Source organism: Solanum lycopersicum, chromosome 12, assembly GCF_036512215.1.
Source record: "Solanum lycopersicum chromosome 12, SLM_r2.1".
In the NCBI taxonomy this organism is placed as follows: Eukaryota; Viridiplantae; Streptophyta; class Magnoliopsida; order Solanales; family Solanaceae; genus Solanum; species Solanum lycopersicum.
The window spans coordinates 3,735,021-3,756,402 of record NC_090811.1 but is presented as its reverse complement, the minus strand read 5'-3'; the positions used below and the strand labels follow the sequence as shown (position 1 = coordinate 3,756,402).

Genomic DNA, 21,382 nt, shown 5'->3' with positions numbered 1-21,382 from the left:
CAATTATTGAATAGGCAATGAGAAATCGTCTTTCGTGATTTAAATAGTAAGCTCGTATTCATGATTAAGAAAGAATTTTTTCAAGTGCAATTTGAAATTTTCTATTATTCTTAAATCTCATTATAAAGAATTTTTTAATTATTTTATTTGATTAAATATAGTTCTTTCAAAATCTAACACGAGAATTATGTTTCAATTTTAACATCTATTAGTAGTTCAATACAAACTTTATAAAATAGAAATATAATTAAAAATTAAATTAGTCTAACAATTTCTTAAAATTCATCCTTTAACTATGATTCTCCAAATTAACAAATCTGCAACCTGAGATGAGAGTTTTAAATAACTTTTACCGCTTTCAAGTGTTGGATCATTATGACATCATAAATATTGAATGAGTGTCACTCATTAACGATTTAATTTTGTGAAGTGAAGAAGGGGATTACAATTTAAAATGAGGAATTATCTTATATTTGAGTACACGAGAAATCACATTTCAGATATCGAACCACTTATAAATTTGCTATAGATAAGAAGAGTTTTCTTATATGCACATGTTATATATCATTCTTTAATATCAAATTTCTAGCCGTCCATCATCATATTGAGGGTCTTCAAAAGCAATAATCATTTTATTACATACTAATATTATAATTTGTGAAAGACAAATTAAATATAATCATAATCGTAATAAATATTATATCAAATATAAAATATATATTATAATATTTGTTGCATCTATACCACATATTTATTCTTTAAAATACAAACAGTAAACTCTCTAAATATTGTGCAAGCCTAACTTAACTTGTTAAATTTTTTTAGATTTATATATATATATATATATATATATATATATATATATATATATATATATATATATATATATTCAAATGAGTCAACATGGACTAACACGAGACACACGTGCAACGCACTTGTACAGAACTAGTTATATAATAAATAGCAATAACGATATTTCTTTTAATTATTTCTTGTCCAAATCTATTTTTGTGAAGAAATTAATCAAAGTACAATACAATGTGCGATAATATAGAATAACACATTCGCTCTATTAGCATAAACATCTCAATAAAATTTGGAAAGGATCCAGTGATATTCAAAATGAACATCAGTATCGTACAAAAGATGTGAATTTCAACTTGAGTATAAACGTTGAATCTATTAGTTCAAACTTGAGCACAGTACTGAATCTGCTTCTTTCGTAATTCATTTTCCCTTACTCTGCAAAGGGAAAAAAAAAAGAGAACGAAGACGAGAATTACGATTCTTCACTAATATTTAATTAAATCTATGATCTTCTTTCATTCTTTTCCACGACGACAACTAGAACGAAAAAAGGCGATCTGAAGCAAATGGCTCCCCTAAATGATGTTTGAAGCTTTAGGAATATCTACATAACATCTTTGCCTCTTTGATGGAGAAAAAATTTCTGCACAACATCACCTTCCAAGGTGACTAAATAGGAAACCTGTTAGAAATAATAATTGTTAAAAATATCAAGAACATAATATAAGAGGCTTGTGTATAATATTAGGCAAAATTTAATAACACTCACAATCTCTAAAGCACTGGCTTTGTGAAGTAGGAATCCATCTACTCTTCCCCTAAAAAAAATGAAAAATGATAGTCGTAAAGTGTTTGCTTGATGAGTCCTATATTGTTCGGATCCTTCAAAAATGTTGTTGGATATGTGTTGGATCCTCTGACAGTAATACGTTTTTGGAGGATCCAACATGGGTGGGGCAGCATTTTTGAAGGTTCCGATCAATGTAATCTCAAAAGTCTACTGATGTTCAAGTAAAACTACTTACATAGAGCAAGGCAAGTTCTGATTCACTTTAGTCAGCAAAGGTCCTTTATATCTGCCAATACTAGTTTTGGATTTTGCAATATGTCTTTCCTCAACATTGTCAGCACAAACAGGGGCACTGATATATGCATCCTAAACAGGAAAAGCAAAACAAAAACAACATATGTCAGTAAAAAATCTTCGTTTTCAGATTCGAGAAAATTCTCTAGGATTAACAGCACACGGTTTGAAACTTGGTGGATAATGGTCCTATCCGTCTATCCTTTTCCACTTATGTATCAAGTTTTTAGTCTACAACAACATTCGAACCAATGATGTGCGCCCAACCCACACATCACGTGCCGCGCTCTACCACTACGCCAAAGCCTTGGGGGCTATAAGTCATCAAATTTAAGATATAGAAAGCTGGTTTTGCAGAAAAAATGGTATCTGGTGTTAAGGTATTACTGAAGAAATGGAGATGTAGGTTTAAGATTTTGACTTTACCACACCATACTTCAGAAATAGGCCATGTAAAGACTGGAATTTGTGTTTTAGTTTTGTTTGAGGAGCATCTTCTTCGCAAACTACCAATGGATGAAATCCAACAGCAATGCACCTGCATTTACACTATCACTTTAGTCAGACGATATCACTTCTGTCACATATTTTCTCTCTGGAGTAAAAGATTGCAATCTGAAGGTACCATTTGCTTTCACTGTTTTCAAGTGTGTCTATCAGCCATTGTGACTGACTATCTCCAGCACCATTTGAAGCAACCTAGAAACAAGAAGGACAAAGTTAAACGTCAAAAGTGAAAAGCAAACAGTGAATTTTGAAATTTGTGAATAAGAATGAGAATAGTATCCTTATCTGGGAAGAAGAAAAAAGAAGGGGACTGTTTCTCTAGGACCGGTTGAGATTATGGGTGATATGGGACAATTACAACTATAATTGAAACTCATTTATAGAGTCATCCAACTCTTTGTCAAATATAAGCAGAATGATACGAACTGTTTTCATGAAGATCCGTTCTTTTTTTCTCAAACCAACTTACAATATCAAAAGAAAGAAACAAAACACGATATGTAATCAGCTGGTCGAAGTCCGGAAGCAGAATCCTATCACAGAGACAGCTAAGATATAATTTATCATATGCCATCTCACACTCATCCAAGTACAGCTGTTTATATATGTCTACATTCTTCTGAGAATTAAACATGAAGGTATTCTTGGATATATGAACTATGCCAAGTTCAAATATAAAAGACAAATAACGCAAAGATGATAAGTGAAAGTGCATAAAAAACCTTGCCAGCTGCCATAATTGGCATAGGAGAACAACTCCCAAGTTCGTTAACAGGTATTATATAATAACCTTACACTGATAGGGTAGAAGATAGATAAGAGGCAAAGAAGCTAAAATTAACTATCTTTCAAATGACATGCCATCATATTTGATGTAACCAAGGGTCTTTGGAATAAATTTTCTGAACTTCCAGAGATAAAACCAACACATAAGCTACAGACTTATCAGGAGCGGGTTAGGTAAAACATTATATAGAAAAATACAATATATATCTTACAAAGACGATAGGTGACAATCAAGTGAGCAGAAAGCTGAAGTGACACCATCTTGGTAACGTGCGTAAAAGGCCAAGTAATCAGATAAAAAAGAAACATTTACCTCATATAATCCTGTATCTACAACTATAATATCTAAGCTTCCATGTGCAAATTTGAATTGTTTAAGGTAGTGATTCACCCCTTGTCCTTCGAGAGCTCGAGTAGAGTACCTACAAGTTTAGGATGGCTGAAGGGAAACCGCAAAGACAAATCATTTCAAATGATGAAACCGAGATCTAAAAGTAAAAAAGTTATTCCAAGAGGAACAAACTGCTTATTCATAGAGGAGAATACCAGGGGATCTTCACGGAAGGAAAACGCCAAGTAGCCTGCCAAGGAAGAGACCATTAGATATTTACGATTTATCATTTCGTCGAATCCTCATTGGAAATTTAAGATTGATTCCTTTTAATCAAAGAAAGTAGTTAACGTGTTTTTGTAGTAAATACTACATGGAGCTTGCCACATGAAAGATTAGCACGTTCACAAGCCAAACATCTTTTGCACAAGAAGAGAAGTTGACAAGTTAATGTGCTACATAATGTCAAAATTGCATGGTTTAAACAACTCTTCTGAAGCCAGAGTGATACAATCAGTACCCAATTGTTGCAGCAAGATGTAATCCGTAGAACACAAAAAACGAGATGTCTTTAGAACTTTAGGTATCTTGAAAATATGAATCAAAATCAAACATTGGTTGGTTAGTAGGTGATCAAAACTTGGTAAATTATCTAATTTGAACACAATTCATTAAGTAGCTACGTGTTACATCCTACACTAGCATCATTGCTCAAATTCATATAACCACTGAATTATGCACATATAAGTCATTGGAGGGCTTACATTTTGCATAAGAGGATCATCTTCCCCAAGTTCGCTTATGTTGATAACGAATCTTGCATTGAACTTTTTTGCTACCTTCTCCACCTTCATGGAATATCAGATTCCACCAAAACTTGATCAGCCAAAAATGAACATGATAGAAAGGAGATGAATTTCATCACAGGTAACAATTTCATTTGAACATCAAAACAAAAGAAAGGAAGGACGTCTTTTGTCACAAGAACATGAATTTATTGAATTTCAAGTTTTTACAAAACTAATTACCAGAACAATGCAAAGATTTGGAAAGACTCCTAAACACACGGGAGCTAAAGGAACAGTACTAGCATGTCCAAAACATATTTCCAGTTATCTGGTATTGCTTATAGATCTTTTCTTCCATTTTCTCATATTTTTCTCTAAGTCTACATGGATGCCAAGAGACTGTAGGTCTTTCCGTACTACTTTCTTCCATGTGACTTTATATCTAACTCTTCCTTTTTAACACCTTCACTCGCCATAATTTCACACCTACTGACCCACACATAGGAGGTAGATGCATAACTAAACCTAAACCATTTCAAGCGACTTTCTCTCATTCTATCAACATGTGCTACTTGCACCTTCTAACAAATGTTTTAATCATTTTGAATATGATCCAATCTTGAATGAGTACACCTCCAAACTATACACTGAAACTGATTACCTTCCCTCAATCAACTAATGCTAACAATAACATATCCAGTGGAATTCCACAAGTGGGGTCTGGGGATGGTAGGGTGTACTCTGACCTTACCGCTACCTCGTGGAGAAAGAGAGAGACTATTTCCGAAAGACCCTCAGCTCAAGTGTAGCAAACTCAATAACTAATGCCAAAAGAAAAGAAATCCAGAGTTGCATAGGTCTCTAACTAAAGACTGAACTAACTTACAATCTTCACCAAACCAAAATTCAGCTCAAAACACATATTGCATCAACATAGATTCAAATAAAAATCATTCCTTTACACAAATAACAATAGATTTTCTTTTCAAGATTGATTGTTAAGTGTACATTCTTCAACTACAGACTGAACTAACACTGACAATCTTCACCAAACCAAAATACATTTCAAGATTCCATACCCCAACAAGTAACATTCAAATAAAAATCATTCCTTTACACAAATAGCCCAAAAAAAAACTATTTTTTAAAGATTGGTTGAAAAACTGACCTGTTTGAGAAGAAGGGTCTGCTCTTCAAGAGTTCTAATACCCCCTGTAACACTTATAAAATATATATCCATGGGAAGATCATTCACATTTCCATTCCTTATCATTGGCTTCTGATTTTGACACAAGTTAAGAACAAGAAAAAGAGACAAACATAAACAAAATTGAGTAATCAAAGTACAAACCCATGATTTCTTCATCATTTTTCAATAAAACCCAAGATTCAGTTTTTTTTTTTGTTTTTTTTTTTTTTGCAGATATAAAACTAAAATCCCAGAAAACTTATATTTTTGAAAAGAAAATTGAACCACTCACAGAGATCTTGTGGATTTAGTGTTGAGCACATGGTGACCACGTGATTTTTCTAAAATGGAAGAAGATTTTTTTAAAAACTTAAAAATAGTTAATCTATTAAATTTGGCTATAAAAAAAATGTACTTCTATCATTTCAATTTTATTGAACCAAAAATGCAATCAACTTATTTTCTGGCATTAAAATGCTCATAAAATTAACTAGATGGAGCAATATAAAACGTCACGGAGTAGTGCATTATTGATCCATTTTTTAATCGAATATGAATTAAGTTGTCGAATACATGTGTTGATAGGGGCTTTTTTTCATATATAAATAGATGAATATGAACTCCAAATTATTCATTTATGACATGAATTTCGTTCTCTCCTCGTATATTTTTAAATTTTGAAGTATAAAAAAAATAACTAATTTAAATTTATATCTCACTAACATGTGCTTGTTATGTAATTGTAATGTTGCAATCATGAATTAGACTATGTAGGTAACTATCACGCTTGTTCGATAATTGCATCAAGAATAAATACTTCAAAGTTTTATATATTCAAAATGTAGATAGGAAGTGAAAAATCGGAAATTAAACTTTCAACCAAAAAAAAAAAATACTAATCCAATCGTACCCACAATTTGCTGACAAAACAAAGCTAAGACTTATCTTATATTGTAATGTCCAAAGTTGTTACAAAAGCCAAATAAGTACTGAATTCTGTGGTTCAAACTAGCATACAAACAATAAAGCTATTTGGGATGTTGTATAAGAGAAACGCAACATCTGATAATCTGATGCAAGGTGTTATCTACAAAAATTCTTTTACAAAAAAACTAGAAATCCCCGAGTGCCGGCCGACAGGGTTCGAAACTCGATGGATAATGAACTTACCCCTCCTTGCTGCTTAAATTACAAGCTTTTGTCTGCAACGAATTCAAACTCGTGACATTCGTCTAATCCACACATCCAATGTTGCCGTTCATACCATTAGACCAATGAGGGCATGTGTTCTCAGCACATTTTAGGGGCAAAGTGAAGTGCAAATTGAGGAGGAGCTAACAAAGTAAAGATAGAGAAATTCTTGCAATCATCAAGAATGAAAGAGAAAACAGCTCCCTTTTGAATTCATTGGAGAGCTTCTTTAGATTGGACTCTTTATCTTCTTAATGATCAGTCGAGGCCGCCTCTATCAAGCATGTCTACTAAAGTCATCCTTCTAGGGAACCTTGGTGGCAACCTTAAAAACATTGCATCCTCGATCTGAATAGGCAGATGGGTGGCGACAATGACAATACCACCTTTTTTCCTGTGCTCTGCAATAATATACTCTAGCAATTTCACACCTTCGTCATCCAATGCTACTGAAGGTTCATCAAGCAACCAAATAGGTCGATCAATTGCTAACAATCTGGCGAGCTGTACCCTTTTCCTTTGACCCATAGAAAGCATCCGTGCTTTATCGTTTACTAATCTTCCAAGCCCCATAAGTTCCAAAGCTGGCAGCGACTTCCCTTGCTTGCCTTCAAGAACTTCAAACCATTGAACATTGTCAAGGACCGTGAACTTCTCTTTGATGGCGTCCTTAAGAGACAGCCAATTGAGTTGAAGTTTGTACTGTTGAAAAACACCTGAATCAGTAATGTCATGGCCATTCCAGAGTATCTCACCAGCTGATGGTTTTGAGAAACCAGCCAACATGCGCAAGAATGTGGATTTACCAGAGCCATTGGTGCCTGTTAGTACCAGTGCACCACCATCATGGAGGGAAACATTTATGTGGCGCAAAATTTGTTGAGCATTTCTCATACACGAGACGTTATTCAGCAGAAGTCGAGGAAGTGGAGGTCTACACAAAGACATCTCAAGTGAATGAAGGACCAAGATTAGTAGTAGATATAGTACTTCCTTGTTTGAGGCTGATGCTCTTTCTAATCTTGCTTGGATCTGAGAAGAAATTACAAGAGATATTATGCAATCTGATAAATTAAAAGCAAAAGTAGAAAAAATTCACAAGTTTCAGTGACTGAATGTATCCAGTCAGTTCAAAATAGAAACAAATTGTGCCAAATCAAAGTTTACTTGCTGATACAAAAGCATTATGAGCAATTGGTTAAACACATAAATAACATCATTTGGAACTCCGAATCAGGCATGAAAGCAGCACAATCAAATCTACTCATATGTTTTATACAAACTATGAAGAACCAAAACAGAAAAGGAAAAATGAAGAGGAGGAAAGAGGAAAGACTTCCATGATATTTCTCACTCGTTTTCTATGTGTAACACTCTATAATGCTACTAGGTCACTGAATTTCCCTCATATGGAATTTCTTTTCATAGAAGCACATTTAGAGAAACCGAAAAAAGCTTTGCTCCACATCCTCCTCATAGCTCCCCTATCCCTTGAACAACCAAAATCATATAAAAAGTTTATTTCTTAGGCAAGGGAAATCCACATCATTCTCATTTCTAGTTCTCCCCTTAAACAAGAAGGACCATCAAGAATTGCAATATTTTATTAAATGTAGCTCGTGTGTATCACAGAAAACAAGGTAAAGGAAAGGAGGCCTCTAATCATATTTTTCTCATCAGATTACAATCGATAAACGTGTCCCGCAATGTGCAGATACCACGCAAAGTAAGACACAGTTAACCGACTTGAAACTTGACAGCAGTTACACTCTAACATGGCATCGGTAGAAAAGTCATTAAGTTGAATGAACAACTTTTACAAGAAAATTTAGTTCCACAAGAATCATTCTTTGAAGCATTAGATTTGAAAGATTTAAGAAGAAACAAAAAACCAAGAAAAGGAGAAACTGAGCAATCATACTCCTCTTCTACTGAGACTAAAAGATACTAATTCTTTCTTTTTTTAACTACTGAGACTAGGATACAAATTCTTGGAATCTAAAGTCAAAGGCTCACATCAGAAAATCTCAGAACTTCATGAAAATAGAGAGACCCCTCTTAGCAGAATTAGACTTAGTCATTTCCTCTTCAATTGAGGCTAACATATAATTTTTGTTATATAAAGTGAAAGAAAATCTTAGATTCACAGACTGTACTTCAAAAAAGACATGAATGAATTAGATAGTCCTAGTAGTTTAGAGAGCTTGTTTTCCATTCCGTACTTGGTCCAAATGATCCTTTAATACTTCTCTTAATAATCAAAACATATTACCAGAACAATCAAGTTAGCACACTAGCCAACTGAATGACATTTGGGAAGATAAAATTGCAGTCTGCACTTATGGCATTTGAAAGTTCTTTTTGCAAAAAAATACCTGGAATTAATTTAACATCACTTCCCTCTCTTGGAAAAAAGTGTGTATAGCGACATTAATTCATGAATAACAAAATACAGGTAAGACTTACCTTCTACATTAGACAAAAATATGGCAACTGAATGCACCAACTTCCTACCATAACAGGAAAAGTAATTTATCTCGATGATCGAAGCATTCGCATGGAAATTAGACCAACGAAAGTGAAATAAGAGGTCTCACTTTTCCCTTAACATTCCAAATGATTCAAAACTCCTCAGTAAAATCTACAGCATTGAGTGGAATGCACTAAACATATACAAATTGTGATCCTATATCCCAATTTATGTCACTGTTTTTTCCTTTTAGTCTTTCACAAAAGTACCCAATTTTCTTAAATAAAAACTTGGTGCCCACACAAACACCTCACATAAACTGAAACATTGGGATTAACAACAACAAAGTTGGCCTCTAGAGAGTGTAAAGTGTACATGGATTTTAACAAAAAGCAATCAATACCAATAAATTCAATGACAATCATTCAGCATACAATCCTTAATTACACATCTAAATCCAAACAATCATCGTTCTTCCAATTTTTCAAGTTTTTCAATTCAATCTAACAGATACGGTATAACAAAACAAGGTAAGAATGAAAGTCCATTAATACTCACACATCATAAGCATTTCATCCAACAAGTTATGATCACAAGCTGAAATTCCCAAAATAAATAGAAAAGCAAATACAGAAATGGAGATGACAAAAGACGAACTTTGTGATTTTCTACAGCAAATGGAATCACCTCCGGCCGTTCTGCTTACCGCCGTCCGTCGAGCTACAGCTAGCAATGAAGTATTTTCTCAGAACAAAGTTGGTTGCCGGAGAAGACTTCGGCCGACTTGCTTTGGGTTGAGATGTTGGGCTTATAAACAAAATAGATGCCCATTATTTTCTGGGCTGAGCCCAGCTAGGATCATGGGTCAAGCCCACTATTTTTGTTCGGCTACCTATTGATTGTTATTGGTTCGATTATTCATTTAACCGTTAAGATTTTATACATTGAAAAATATTTATAAGCAAGACTACAAACAAAATGAATCATCCACAAGTGTTGATAAATTGAATCTTGTTCTAAAGAGAACAGAATAGTCGAGAGTTTGACTCAGCTAAAAATGAAAGTGTGAAATTAAATCTTGACTTTATATATCTAATGATATAAATATAATTTATTAATTTACTATTGATTTATTTGTTAACCCGTTAAGAAAAAACTTCAAAATAATAATTCAATATAAAAAAAAGGGGTTAAATTGTTACCATAATTGCAGAACCAATAATCCATTACAAAAAAAAAGGTTCCATTTAGAACAACCTAGTCTTACTGATTTAATGATTTTAAAATTTGTTGTTCTTCAACATTTAAAGTAAAATAATAAGTGTTAAAAAATATCTCTAACATTAAAATAACAAATAATTTTTGTTCGACATAGTTTATATTTTTATATCATAATATAACACTAGTTGTCTTAAAGTGCATAAAAAATTATGCTTTATTCCTATAGAATTTATGCTTATCGAGAACAAATTTAGTTCAAAATTCACAAGATATATTTTAAAGAAAAGATAGATAGTTCCTACAAGACTTTTGTAATGCGAAACAAAAGTTCAATTTCAAAGCCCATAAATTTACGTCATAAGAGTCACAACTCATTCATATGAAACTTATGCCAAGTGAGAAAAAAAAACTCTAAACTTATGTCGAGTGAATTATATTTTATACGTCTTATCCAAATAATTTAATTTGTACAAAATTTGAGCCGAACAAGACGAAAATTTTCTAGTGAAGCAAAAGTTTTCTAAACTTACGCCAAACAAAACTAAGTCATAAATAAGACTATTTTGGCTCACAAATTTTCACTAAAAAAACAACAAAAAGAATTTGTGCAAAAACTTCGAATTTTATGGGGAAATTTGTACATTGGCCCAAACCAAATTTGCTCCAATGGGGCTTTAGTTCATACATTCACCTTAGCCCTTAGCTCGGTTGGGATTATTATTAGGGAAAATTATATAAAATAGCAAATTAATAATCTAAATTAAATGAAATAGTTAGGGTTTAATTTAATTGTGCTCCATAACAAACATTAATTAAAATTTGTCAGCGTCTCTCTCCCAAAAATCTTGCTCGCCACTCTCCATTCTCGCTCGCCTCTCTCGCTTTTATACACAGAAGTGTATAATTCTGTTTCTATTTTGTATAAAGCGAGAGAAAATTGTATATATACAGATGCAAAAATGTATATCTTCGTGTTATACACTTAATTATACAATTTACAAACATTTTACTTCAAATATTGCAGAGAAAAAGGCCAACGAATTATACAATTGCGAATTATACAATTGCACTGAAATACAATTTTATCTAGCTTTATACAACAGAAGTATATATATTGTGTTTCTGTTTTTGTATAAAGCGAGAAAAACATATTTCTTCTTGCTATACACTTATAATTATGCAATATATATACATTTTAATTCGATTCAACTGTATGCAAAACAAATTATACAATTGCAGCGAAATAGGCCAGTGAATTATACAATTTAGGCCAGCGAATTATACAATTTAGGCCAACAAATTATACAGTTTTATGTTTGCTATGGAGCACAATTATGCAAAGTTTGCTATAGCATACAAATATGAATTTTTTGTTTGCTATATGTGAAAGTTGCCCTTATTATTATTATTATTTTAATTTCGAAATTAAAAAGAATCAACCAAATATACATTATAAAAATACTCATATATATTTTATTCTTCATAACTACAAACAAAATGATATATTCCTTTAGATTTTGCATGCAAGCTAGCTCTTTCTTGCATGTTGGAGATATTTAAATTAAGTATCAGTCTCATTTTTTAGTACTTATTAAATAATTGTATTCAAAATTTAAATTTTGGTAATTCATTAATTACAAATTATATAGAGTGGATATTCCTTTTCTATCTTATTTTGTTCACTATAAGGTTTTTGTTTAACTATCCAAATGATTATATCAAAACTAGCCGCACTTGATAATTAAACATATAGAGTAATTAATAAATTCAATTGACTTTATATTACTTCCCCTATTTAAAAAAAAAAAAACATATTTTAACTTGAAATGAAATTTACGAAAAAAAATAAAATAATATTATAGTCTTAAACGTATTACGTGAAAATTTAATTAAACTGAATTTGTACCTAGCCAAAATTAATTATCTTGTGAACCACAAACAATAATTAAACTGAATATTCCCTAATGTCCCACTCCTTATTACTCTACTATAGTAGTATTAAATTTGTGGCTTTTAGCATAAAAAAGTTAAAAATCACATAAAAAATAATTTAATCCAAACCCCACATAGTATCCATGCAAAAAAGTGATTTCCATGTTCAACCCTTTTGTCAATTCTTTCTTGTGGACTCATTTCTTTTACTTAATTAATTAAAGCAACCCAATTTGGCAGTGTTTTGTTTCCTCATTATTTATTAAAATAAAACTTGTTATACAATGTTGAATGGGGTATTAAAAAAAATCATAAATATAATATAATCTATAAATTATTAGTTTCAAAATATTCAATCAAATTATATTTTATTCTTTTATCTCACGAGACAAATATATGTGAAATAACCCTTCTATATTTTTGCATGGAATGATCAGTAAGCCAAACATAAATATAAGAAACAAGACATAATAAAATATAAACTTCAGTACTACATGTCACACCCCTTTTTTTCTCAATAATAATTTTTTTTTTTCCAAAGAAAAAAAGTTTTCCCAATTAAAGTGACATTTTGAAAAGGGATAATTATTATTCAAAGTTGCCACTTGGAATTGAGTTTTGGTGTTCCAAGTCACATTATTTAAATCCTAATCAAAAGGAAATTTGACTCTATTTTTATTGGTTTGCGAACTAGAAATCCGGGTAAGAGATTCTGTTGACCGAGGGGAAGGTGTTAGGCACCCCTCGAGTCCCGTGGTTCCAGCACGGTCGCTTTATTAACTTTAGTATGACTTAACTTAATTTTTGGACATTATATTATTTAATTAATAATAAAATTGTTATTTAACCTTAAATTTATTTTAAACTAATTTGAAATTGGCTTATTTATTTTAAATGGTTGTAATTTTGTTTTATTTTTTTTTTACTATGCGTCTATTAATTTTAATCATGAAACATCTATATTTGTATTTTTTTTTATTTTTTTAATATTATTATAGAATTTTTATTTTTTTTACAAATTAGAGTTCGTGTGAAAAAGAGATTTTTGAGTTCAATATAATTTAGGAATATATATTTATTTATTTACTAGATAAAAAATAAGAAAAATAAATAAATTTAATAAGATTTGAAGTTAGTTTTTATAAAGAAATTCTAAATAAATTAGGAATGTTTTATTTTGAATTATATATATATATATATATATATATATATATATTATAATTTTCTGTAAAATTTGTGACTCTCTGTTTTTTTAAAAAAATTTATTTTATCATTATTTTTATTTTATTATTTATAAAGTTTGTCTTCTTCTCTTTTTTTTTTCTTTTAATTTTTTTTTAAAAAAATTTTGTTACCTTTTTGTTACGTTTTTTTTTTATCATTCATTTTTTTTCTTGTTTTTTTTTTCTGCTTCTTTCTTCTTCTTCTTTTTTTTTTGTTTTTATTTTATTTTAGATTATATATATATAAAAAAATTCTTCTGTAAGTCTGTTTCTCTCTTTTTATTTTTATTTTTTTATTTTATCGTTATTTTTATTATATTATTATTTTATAATTTTTGACTTCTTTTTTTTTTTTCAAATTATTTCATACTAATTTTGTTACTCTTTTTTTTATTCGTTCTATTTTATTAATTTTAAATTTGTTTTTTTTTTTACTTTTTACTTCTCCCTTTTTTTTCTTTTTTTTTTTACGTTTTTATATATTTTTTTAATTTACGTTCTTTTTTTTTTCTGTTAAAAAAATTTTGTTATGTTTTTTTTTATTATTATATTTTCATGCTTTTTTTTCTTTTTATTTTTAAAATCTCTTTTCTCTTTATATAATTTCTCAATTTTTACTTCTGTTGTTATTATTATTATTATTATTATTAGTTTATAATATTAATCTCTAAATGAAATTTATTTACCTTTTAATTACAATTCTACTTAGATTAGTTTTTCTTTTTGAAAAATCATTTATTAGTTATTATTTTTATATCCTAATCTAACAAGTCTACAATAAATTCAACAAAAATCTTCTAAAGTGAAAATAAACGGAAAGATATATTAATCTATTTAAATTCAACAACTCAATATCATGAAGCAACATAAATTGCAAAATCTATCTAAAAAAACATAATAATAGTAATAACGTAACAATAATCAATATAATACATGTGATTTGAAGTATTTCATGCTATTAAAATCAACTTTTCATAGAAGTAGTATTATTTAAATCACGCGAGAATTTATAGTTACCTCGCTGCGAAAATTGATACCACAAAAGCGAGCTGTATCCACAAATTCGGAATCACGATCAAATCTCTAACTCTAACCTAATTCTCAAATGAAATAACTCATTTTTTTCTCTATATTTCTCTCTGTATTTTTCTCTATATCTCTCTTTTCCTCTCTGTATTTCTTTGTATCTGTCTGTTTTCTTTACATCTCTCTGTGTATTTTTTCTTCTCAGAATATGTTTTTTTATAATATTTTTGGTTGAGGGTTTGGTGCTAATTAAAAGGAACGTAATAGAGTTGGATTAGGATTTAATTTGAAATATTGTTGAGGGAATTGGGGTTGAGATAAGGATGGATATAAAATAAATAAATAATAATAAAAGAAAATTCAAAAAAATAATTGAAAAAAAAAGGGGTGTGACAGATGGCGACTCCGCTGGGGATTAACTAGAATTCGAGCTTTAAATATTAATTTATGTATGACTATGACTTATATATTTACGCTTTTAGATATTGTATTTATTTTAACTTAATATGCTAATTGTTTATTTATTTAATGTTTTAATAATATTTGAATTGAGTTATAACTATCTACTCTCACGAACCATTCTGAGTCTTCAATAAAAATATGATGGAAATTGCAACTATGCACCCCACTTCTGTCAAGATAGCCAGTGGATCTTCGGTCCATGGTAAAGGATATTTAGTCACACCATTTTAGGATAGGGAGCACCCATGCACAAAGCCGGAAAGCGCTGCTACCGGTACGTTGCTACTCCCTGACTCGAGTTGTCCGCTCGTTTTACAGCCAGTCTGAATACATTTCTCCATCAAGTTTAACATTGGTAGATATGAAATTAGATATGGTTATCCTCACTAGATTTCAATTATTTAAATCATTGATATTTGACTTAATGAGACTCGACATATAATCAAATTCATTTGGGATAAATACCCTAATTTTATTTAATAACCTAAATTATTCCGTATGCTATACAAAAAATGTATCTATATAAATCAAATCTATGGTGACCAATAAAATGTAAGAGAAATTTTTTTTCTTCTAAACAAAAATCATAATGGAAGAAAAAGTTCTTCTTTTATTATGTATAGTTTACAAAAAGAAACTTGAAAAGTTTTTATATCACCCCAAGTGAAGAATATAGTTGCATTTGTTAATAAATTTTTTAAGCAACTGTTTAATTTGAACGAACTACGCACACTTGATTCTCACCTTAATGAGATACGTAGGCAACCTTCCTTGAATTCGGTGATCCTTATTTAAAAATTAAAAAAAAAGATCAAAAAATTTCTTAATTATTATTTAAAAATTAAAAAATAAAATAATATGTGTATATATTAAAAAGAAAATTTGTCCTTAAGAAAACATATTTTTACTTAAGAAAGACTTAACACATATCGTCTTCCCAAAAATTTCGCTAGTAATATCGTCTGTAAGCTGTTCCAGTGGAGAACCCATTGGAGCAGTGAAGAAGAAGAATGTGAAGAAGAAGAAGAGTGTGAGAGAGAAAAAGATGAATATTAATAGTGCGGATTGATAAATGGAATTTGCAATGTGTTTTATTAGGCACAAAAAATACAAAATAGAGAGAAAAATATTTATCTGAAATGTTGTCCAAAACATGCATATTATCAACATTTTTACGGTCATTATATTTCATGGAAAAAAAGTTTCGTACCGTTTATGGTCCCATAAAAAATTGTGTAACAGGATAATTAATTTTTGGCATATACGACAACTGGTATCTGTTTCCTCACAAGTCACAGCACTCACTCCACTCTGTTGCTTCTATCAGATTGTTATTGAATTATTTAATCATGGTTAAAAATATAAAGGTCAGTTACAATTTACTCCGTTGAGTTCAACATTTTTCTCCGGTATTCTAACAACATTCATCATCCATCTTCTTCCTCTTATTCCGAATTCAAAAGCATAACCAGACAATTCTTCCCTCATAGCATGCAAATCATTTCTAGTATAAGATATAGCAATATCTTGTATGGTTGAAAATCAGTTTCCCGTCTTAGTATGACGCCAAAAAAGCTTAAAATAAATGCGAGAAGTAACCCATCTATACTGATATGGTTCAGGAACAATGAAATCTTCCGAAATATCATGTAATATTCTCCCTAATCAACATTATAAAGTAGTAATCTCTTACGGAATGATAAAAGCCACAGACACATGCCTACTATCCGGAAATGATAAGACGAGTTCCAAAAAGTTTGGGGGTTTCAACTTTGGGGAAAAAGTTGATTGTTTCACGGTATCGATACATGCAACAAAAATCTCAAGCAAAGTAGAAACCGGGTGCGATAACAAGAAGATTTGGGAAAGGAGGAGGAAGAGGGGGTTGTGACTTTCTTAAATCCAACAATCAAACCAAAAAACTTCTTTACCATATTAATAAACTTGATGCACACCAAAAAGGGTGATTTGATAAGAAACCTAACAGCTTAAAGAAGAAACTTGTTACTGGATGGTGGAACCGCAACCTCAAATCTCCGTCTTATGATAATAGGTAAGTAGAGAGTATGAACACGAGCATTCAAAACGAGTGGTTCAAGCTTTGCACAGCGTATCAAAGACTTAGCACATTTCGTCTTCCCAAAAATTTCGCTAGTGATATCGTCTGTAAGTTGTTCCAGTGGAGAACCCATTGGAGCAGTGAAGAAGAAGAATGTGAAGAAGAAGAAGAGTGTGAGAGAGAAAAAGATGAATATTAATAGTGCGGATTGATAAATGGAATTTGCAATGTGTTTTATTAGGCACAAAATTTTAAAATAGAGAGAAAAATATTTATCTGAAATGTAGTCCAAAACATGCATATTATCAACATTTTTACAGTCATTATATTTCATGGAAAAAAAGTTCCGTACTGTTTGTAGTCCCATAAAAAATTGTGTAACAGGATAATTAATTTTTGGCATATACGACAACTGGTGTCTGTTTCCTCACAAATCACATCACTCACTCCACTCTGTTGCTTCTATCAGATTGTTATTGAATTATTTAATCATGGTTAAAAATATAAAGGTCAATTACAATTTACTCCGTTGAGTTCAACATTTTTCTCCGGTATTCTAACAACATTCATCATCTACCTTCTTCCTCTTATTCCGAATTCAAAAGCATAACCAGACAATTCTTCCCTCATATCATACAAATCATTTCTAGTATAAGATATAGCTATATCTTGTATGGTCGAAAACTAGTTTTTCGTCTTAGTATGACGCCAAAAAAACTTAAAATAAATGCGAGAAGTAACCCATGTATACTGATATGGTTCAGGAACAATGAAATCTTCAGAAATATCATGTATATTCTCCCTAATAACCATTATAAAGTAATAATCTCTTACGGAATGATAAAAGCCCCAGACACATGCCTACTATCCGGAAATGATAAGATGAGTTCCAATCAGTTTGGGGGTTTCAACTTTGGGAAAAAGTTGATTGTTTCACGGTATCGATACATGCAACAAAAACCTCAAGCAAATTAGAAACCGAGTGCGATAACAAGAAGATTTGGGAAAGGAGGAGGAAGAGGGGGTTGGGGATTTCTAAAATCCAAAAATCAAACCAAAAAACTTCTTTACCATATTAATAAACTTGATGCACACCAAAAAGGGTGATTTGATAAAAAAACCTAACAGCTTGAAGAAGAAACTTGTTACTGGATAGTGGAACCGCAACCTCAAATTCTGTCTTATGATAATAGGTAAGTAGAGAGTATGAAAATCAAGCATTCAAAATGAGTGGTTCAAGCTTTGCACAACGTATCAAAGACTTAGCACATTTCGTCTTCCCAAAAATTTTGCTAGTGATATCGTCTGTAAGCTGTTCCAGTGGAGAACCAATTGGAGCAGTGAAGAAGAAGAATGTGAAGAAGAAGAAGAGTGTGAGAGAGAAATAAATGAATATTAATAATGCGGATTGATAAATGGAATTTGCAATGTGTTTGTTTCCTCACAAGTCACAGCACTCACTCCACTCTATTGCTTCTATCAGATTGTTATTGAATTATTTAATCACGGTTAAAAATATAAAGGTCAGTTACAATTTACTCCGTTGAGTTCAACATTTTTCTCCGGTATTCTAACAACATTCATCATTCACCTTCTTCCTCTTATTCCGTCTGAATTCAAAAACATAACCAGACAATTCTTCCCTCATAGCAAGCAAATCATTTCTAGTATAAGATATAGCTATATCTTGTATGGTCGAAAACCATTTTTCCGTCTTAGTATGACGCCAAAAAAGCTTAAAATAAATGTGAGAAGTAATCCACCTATACTGATATGGTTCAGGAACAATGAAATCTTCAGAAATATCATGTATATTCTCCCTAATCAACATTATAAAGTAATAATCTCATACGGAATGATAAAAGCCCAGACACATGCCTACTATTCGGAAATGATAAGACGAGTTCCAAACAGTTTGGGGGTTTCAACTTTGGGAAAAAAGTTGATTGTTTCACGGTATCGATACATGCAACAAAAACCTCAAGCAAAGTGGAAATCGGGTGCGATAACAAGATGATTTGGGAAAGGATGAGGAAAAGGGGGTTGGGGATTTCTTAAATCCAACAATCAAACCAAAAGACTTCTTTACCATATTAATAAACTTGATGCACACCAAAAAGGGTGATTTGATAAAAAAACCTAACAGCTTGAAGAAGAAACTTGTTACTGGATGGTGGAACCGCAACCTCAAATCTCTGTCTTATGATAATAGGTAAATAGAGAGTATGAATACGAGCATTCAAAACGAGTGGTTCAAGCTTTGTAAAGAGTATCAAAGACTTAGCACATTTCGTCTTCCCAAAAATTTCGCTAGTGATATCGTCTGTAAGCTGTTCCAGTGGAGAACCCATTGGAGCAGTGAAGAAGAAGAATGTGAAGAAGAAGAAGAAGAGTGTGAGAGAGAAAAAGATGAATATTAATAGTGCGGATTGATAAATGGAATTTGCAATGTGTTTTATTAGGCACAAAATTTTAAAATAGAGAGAAAAATATTTATCTGAAATGTAGTCCAAAATATGCATATTATCAACATTTTTACAGTCATTATATTTCATGGAAAAAAAGTTCCGTACTGTTTGTAGTCCCATAAAAAATTGTGTAACAGGATAATTAATTTTTGGCATATACGACAACTGGTGTCTGTTTCCTCACAAGTCACATCACTCACTCCACTCTGTTGCTTCTATCAGATTGTTATTGAATTATTTAATCATGGTTAAAAATATAAAGGTCAATTACAATTTACTCCGTTGAGTTCAACATTTTTCTCCGGTATTCTAACAACATTCATCATCTACCTTCTTCCTCTTATTCCGAATTCAAAAGCATAACCAGACAATTCTTCCCTCATATCATACAAATCATTTCTAGTATAAGATATAGCTATATCTTGTATGGTCGAAAACTAGTTTTTCGTCTTAGTATGACGCCAAAAAAACTTAAAATAAATGCGAGAAGTAACCCATGTATACTGATATGGTTCAGGAACAATGAAATCTTCAGAAATATCATGTATATTCTCCCTAATAACCATTATAAAGTAATAATCTCTTACGGAATGATAAAAGCCCCAGACACATGCCTACTATCCGGAAATGATAAGATGAGTTCCAAACAGTTTGGGGGTTTCAACTTTGGGAAAAAATTAATTGTTTCACGGTATCGATACATGCAACAAAAATCTCAAGCAAAGTAGAAACCGGGTGCGATAACAAGAAGATTTGGGAAAGGAGGAGGAAGAGGGGGTTGGGGATTTCTTAAATCCAGCAATCAAACCAAAAAACTTCTTTAACATATTAATAAACTTGATGCACACCAAAAAGGGTGATTTGATAAAAAACCTAACAGTTTGAAGAAGAAACTTGTTACTGGATGGTGGAACCGCAACCTCAAATCTCTGTCTTATGATAATAGGTAAGTAGAGAGTATGAACACGAGCATTCAAAACGAGTGGTTCAAGCTTTGCACAGCGTATCAAAGATTTAGCACATTTCGTCTTCCCTAAAATTTCGCTAGTGATATCGTCTGTAAGCTGTTCCAGTGGAGAACCTAAGACTGGGCAACGGAACGGGACGTACCGGTACCGTTCCGGTTCGTCCCGTTTCGGTTGCGTACGGGACGGGCCGGGATATTCTAAACCGGTACACGAAATGGGACGAAATCGTAGTTTCGTACCGGTGTACCGGTACCGATTCATCCCGGTTCATTTCGGTTCCGGTCCGGTCCGTTCCGGTTCCGGTCCGGTTTATTTAATATATATTAATTTTTTTATATTTTATATTTTATATAATTTATATTTATATTTTTTATAAATTATATTTTAAAATTTAAATTTTTTTCAAATACCGCGCCTGCCCGCCCTGCCCGCCCCTGCAGACTGCAGTCTGCATAAAGCAGCACTGCAGCCCCCCCCACCCCACCCCCTACCCTTTTCCCAAGAACGGCCTTAAATTTTAAACGGAAAAATTAAAACGGCTAGTTTTTTTGTTGTATAAATTAGAGTTGTGTGTAAAAAATTTTTATTTACAAGTTTACAACTTACAAATATAATCTGAGTATTTGAGAGAATATATATTTCCAAATTACATTCATATTTATAACTTATATCATTTGGTCATTTGGTGTATTTCGGAGGAGGAATCTTCTTCAAATTTCAAGTTTCGACATCAATATTTTAATTTTCATTATAATAGTTTGTTCTTATACAAACGTTTGGTAACTTCGTTCCACTCTCTAATCTTATATTTATTTTTTGTATTTATTATTTAACTTGTAAGTTGTTCTTGTTAAGTTTCGTATTTTATAA

The 21,382-nt window shown here is 31.4% G+C and overlaps 2 protein-coding genes across 4 annotated transcripts; both read right to left on the bottom strand.

Moving 5' to 3' along the window:
* Positions 1-1,051: 1,051 nt before the first annotated feature.
* On the bottom strand, positions 1,052-5,773 carry LOC101246218 (uncharacterized). Its single transcript, XM_004251716.5, has 9 exons — positions 5,472-5,773; positions 4,280-4,363; positions 3,731-3,765; positions 3,498-3,606; positions 2,517-2,590; positions 2,318-2,429; positions 1,833-1,963; positions 1,577-1,625; positions 1,052-1,489 (listed from the first exon to the last, which is right to left on the bottom strand). The coding sequence occupies exons 1-9, from the start codon at positions 5,670-5,672 to the stop codon at positions 1,412-1,414; spliced, it is 873 nt and encodes a 290-aa protein (XP_004251764.1). The 5' UTR covers positions 5,673-5,773; the 3' UTR covers positions 1,052-1,411.
* Positions 5,774-6,408: 635 nt separating this feature from the next.
* Positions 6,409-9,944, bottom strand: ABCI10 (ABC transporter I family member 10). Of its 3 annotated transcripts, none has more exons than XM_010315532.4 (2): positions 9,841-9,944; positions 6,409-7,715 (listed from the first exon to the last, which is right to left on the bottom strand). In XM_010315532.4, exon 2 carries the CDS (start codon positions 7,629-7,631, stop codon positions 6,942-6,944), a length of 690 nt encoding a protein of 229 aa, XP_010313834.1. In that variant the 5' UTR covers positions 7,632-7,715; positions 9,841-9,944; the 3' UTR covers positions 6,409-6,941. The 3 variants fall into 3 exon arrangements, with proteins under 3 accessions (XP_010313834.1, XP_004251763.1, NP_001353550.1); XM_004251715.4 differs by having other exon boundaries at positions 9,712-9,934; NM_001366621.1 differs by having other exon boundaries at positions 9,811-9,934.
* Positions 9,945-21,382: the final 11,438 nt, after the last annotated feature.

What these genes read in the sequence shown, in the direction of transcription:
- LOC101246218 (XM_004251716.5), bottom strand. Translation starts at nt 5,672, where the DNA reads ATGATGAAGAAATCATGGGTTTGTACTTTGATTACTCAATTTTGTTTA. An exon ending in ATGATCCTCTTATGCAAAAT is followed by an intron (nt 3,766 to 4,279) that starts GTAAGCCCTCCA and finishes CTTCCTTGGCAG; the next exon opens with GCTACTTGGCGTTTTCCTTC. An exon ending in AAGCCAGTGCTTTAGAGATT is followed by an intron (nt 1,490 to 1,576) that starts GTGAGTGTTATT and finishes TATTTCTAACAG; the next exon opens with GTTTCCTATTTAGTCACCTT.
- ABCI10 (XM_010315532.4), bottom strand. Translation starts at nt 7,631, where the DNA reads ATGTCTTTGTGTAGACCTCCACTTCCTCGACTTCTGCTGAATAACGTC.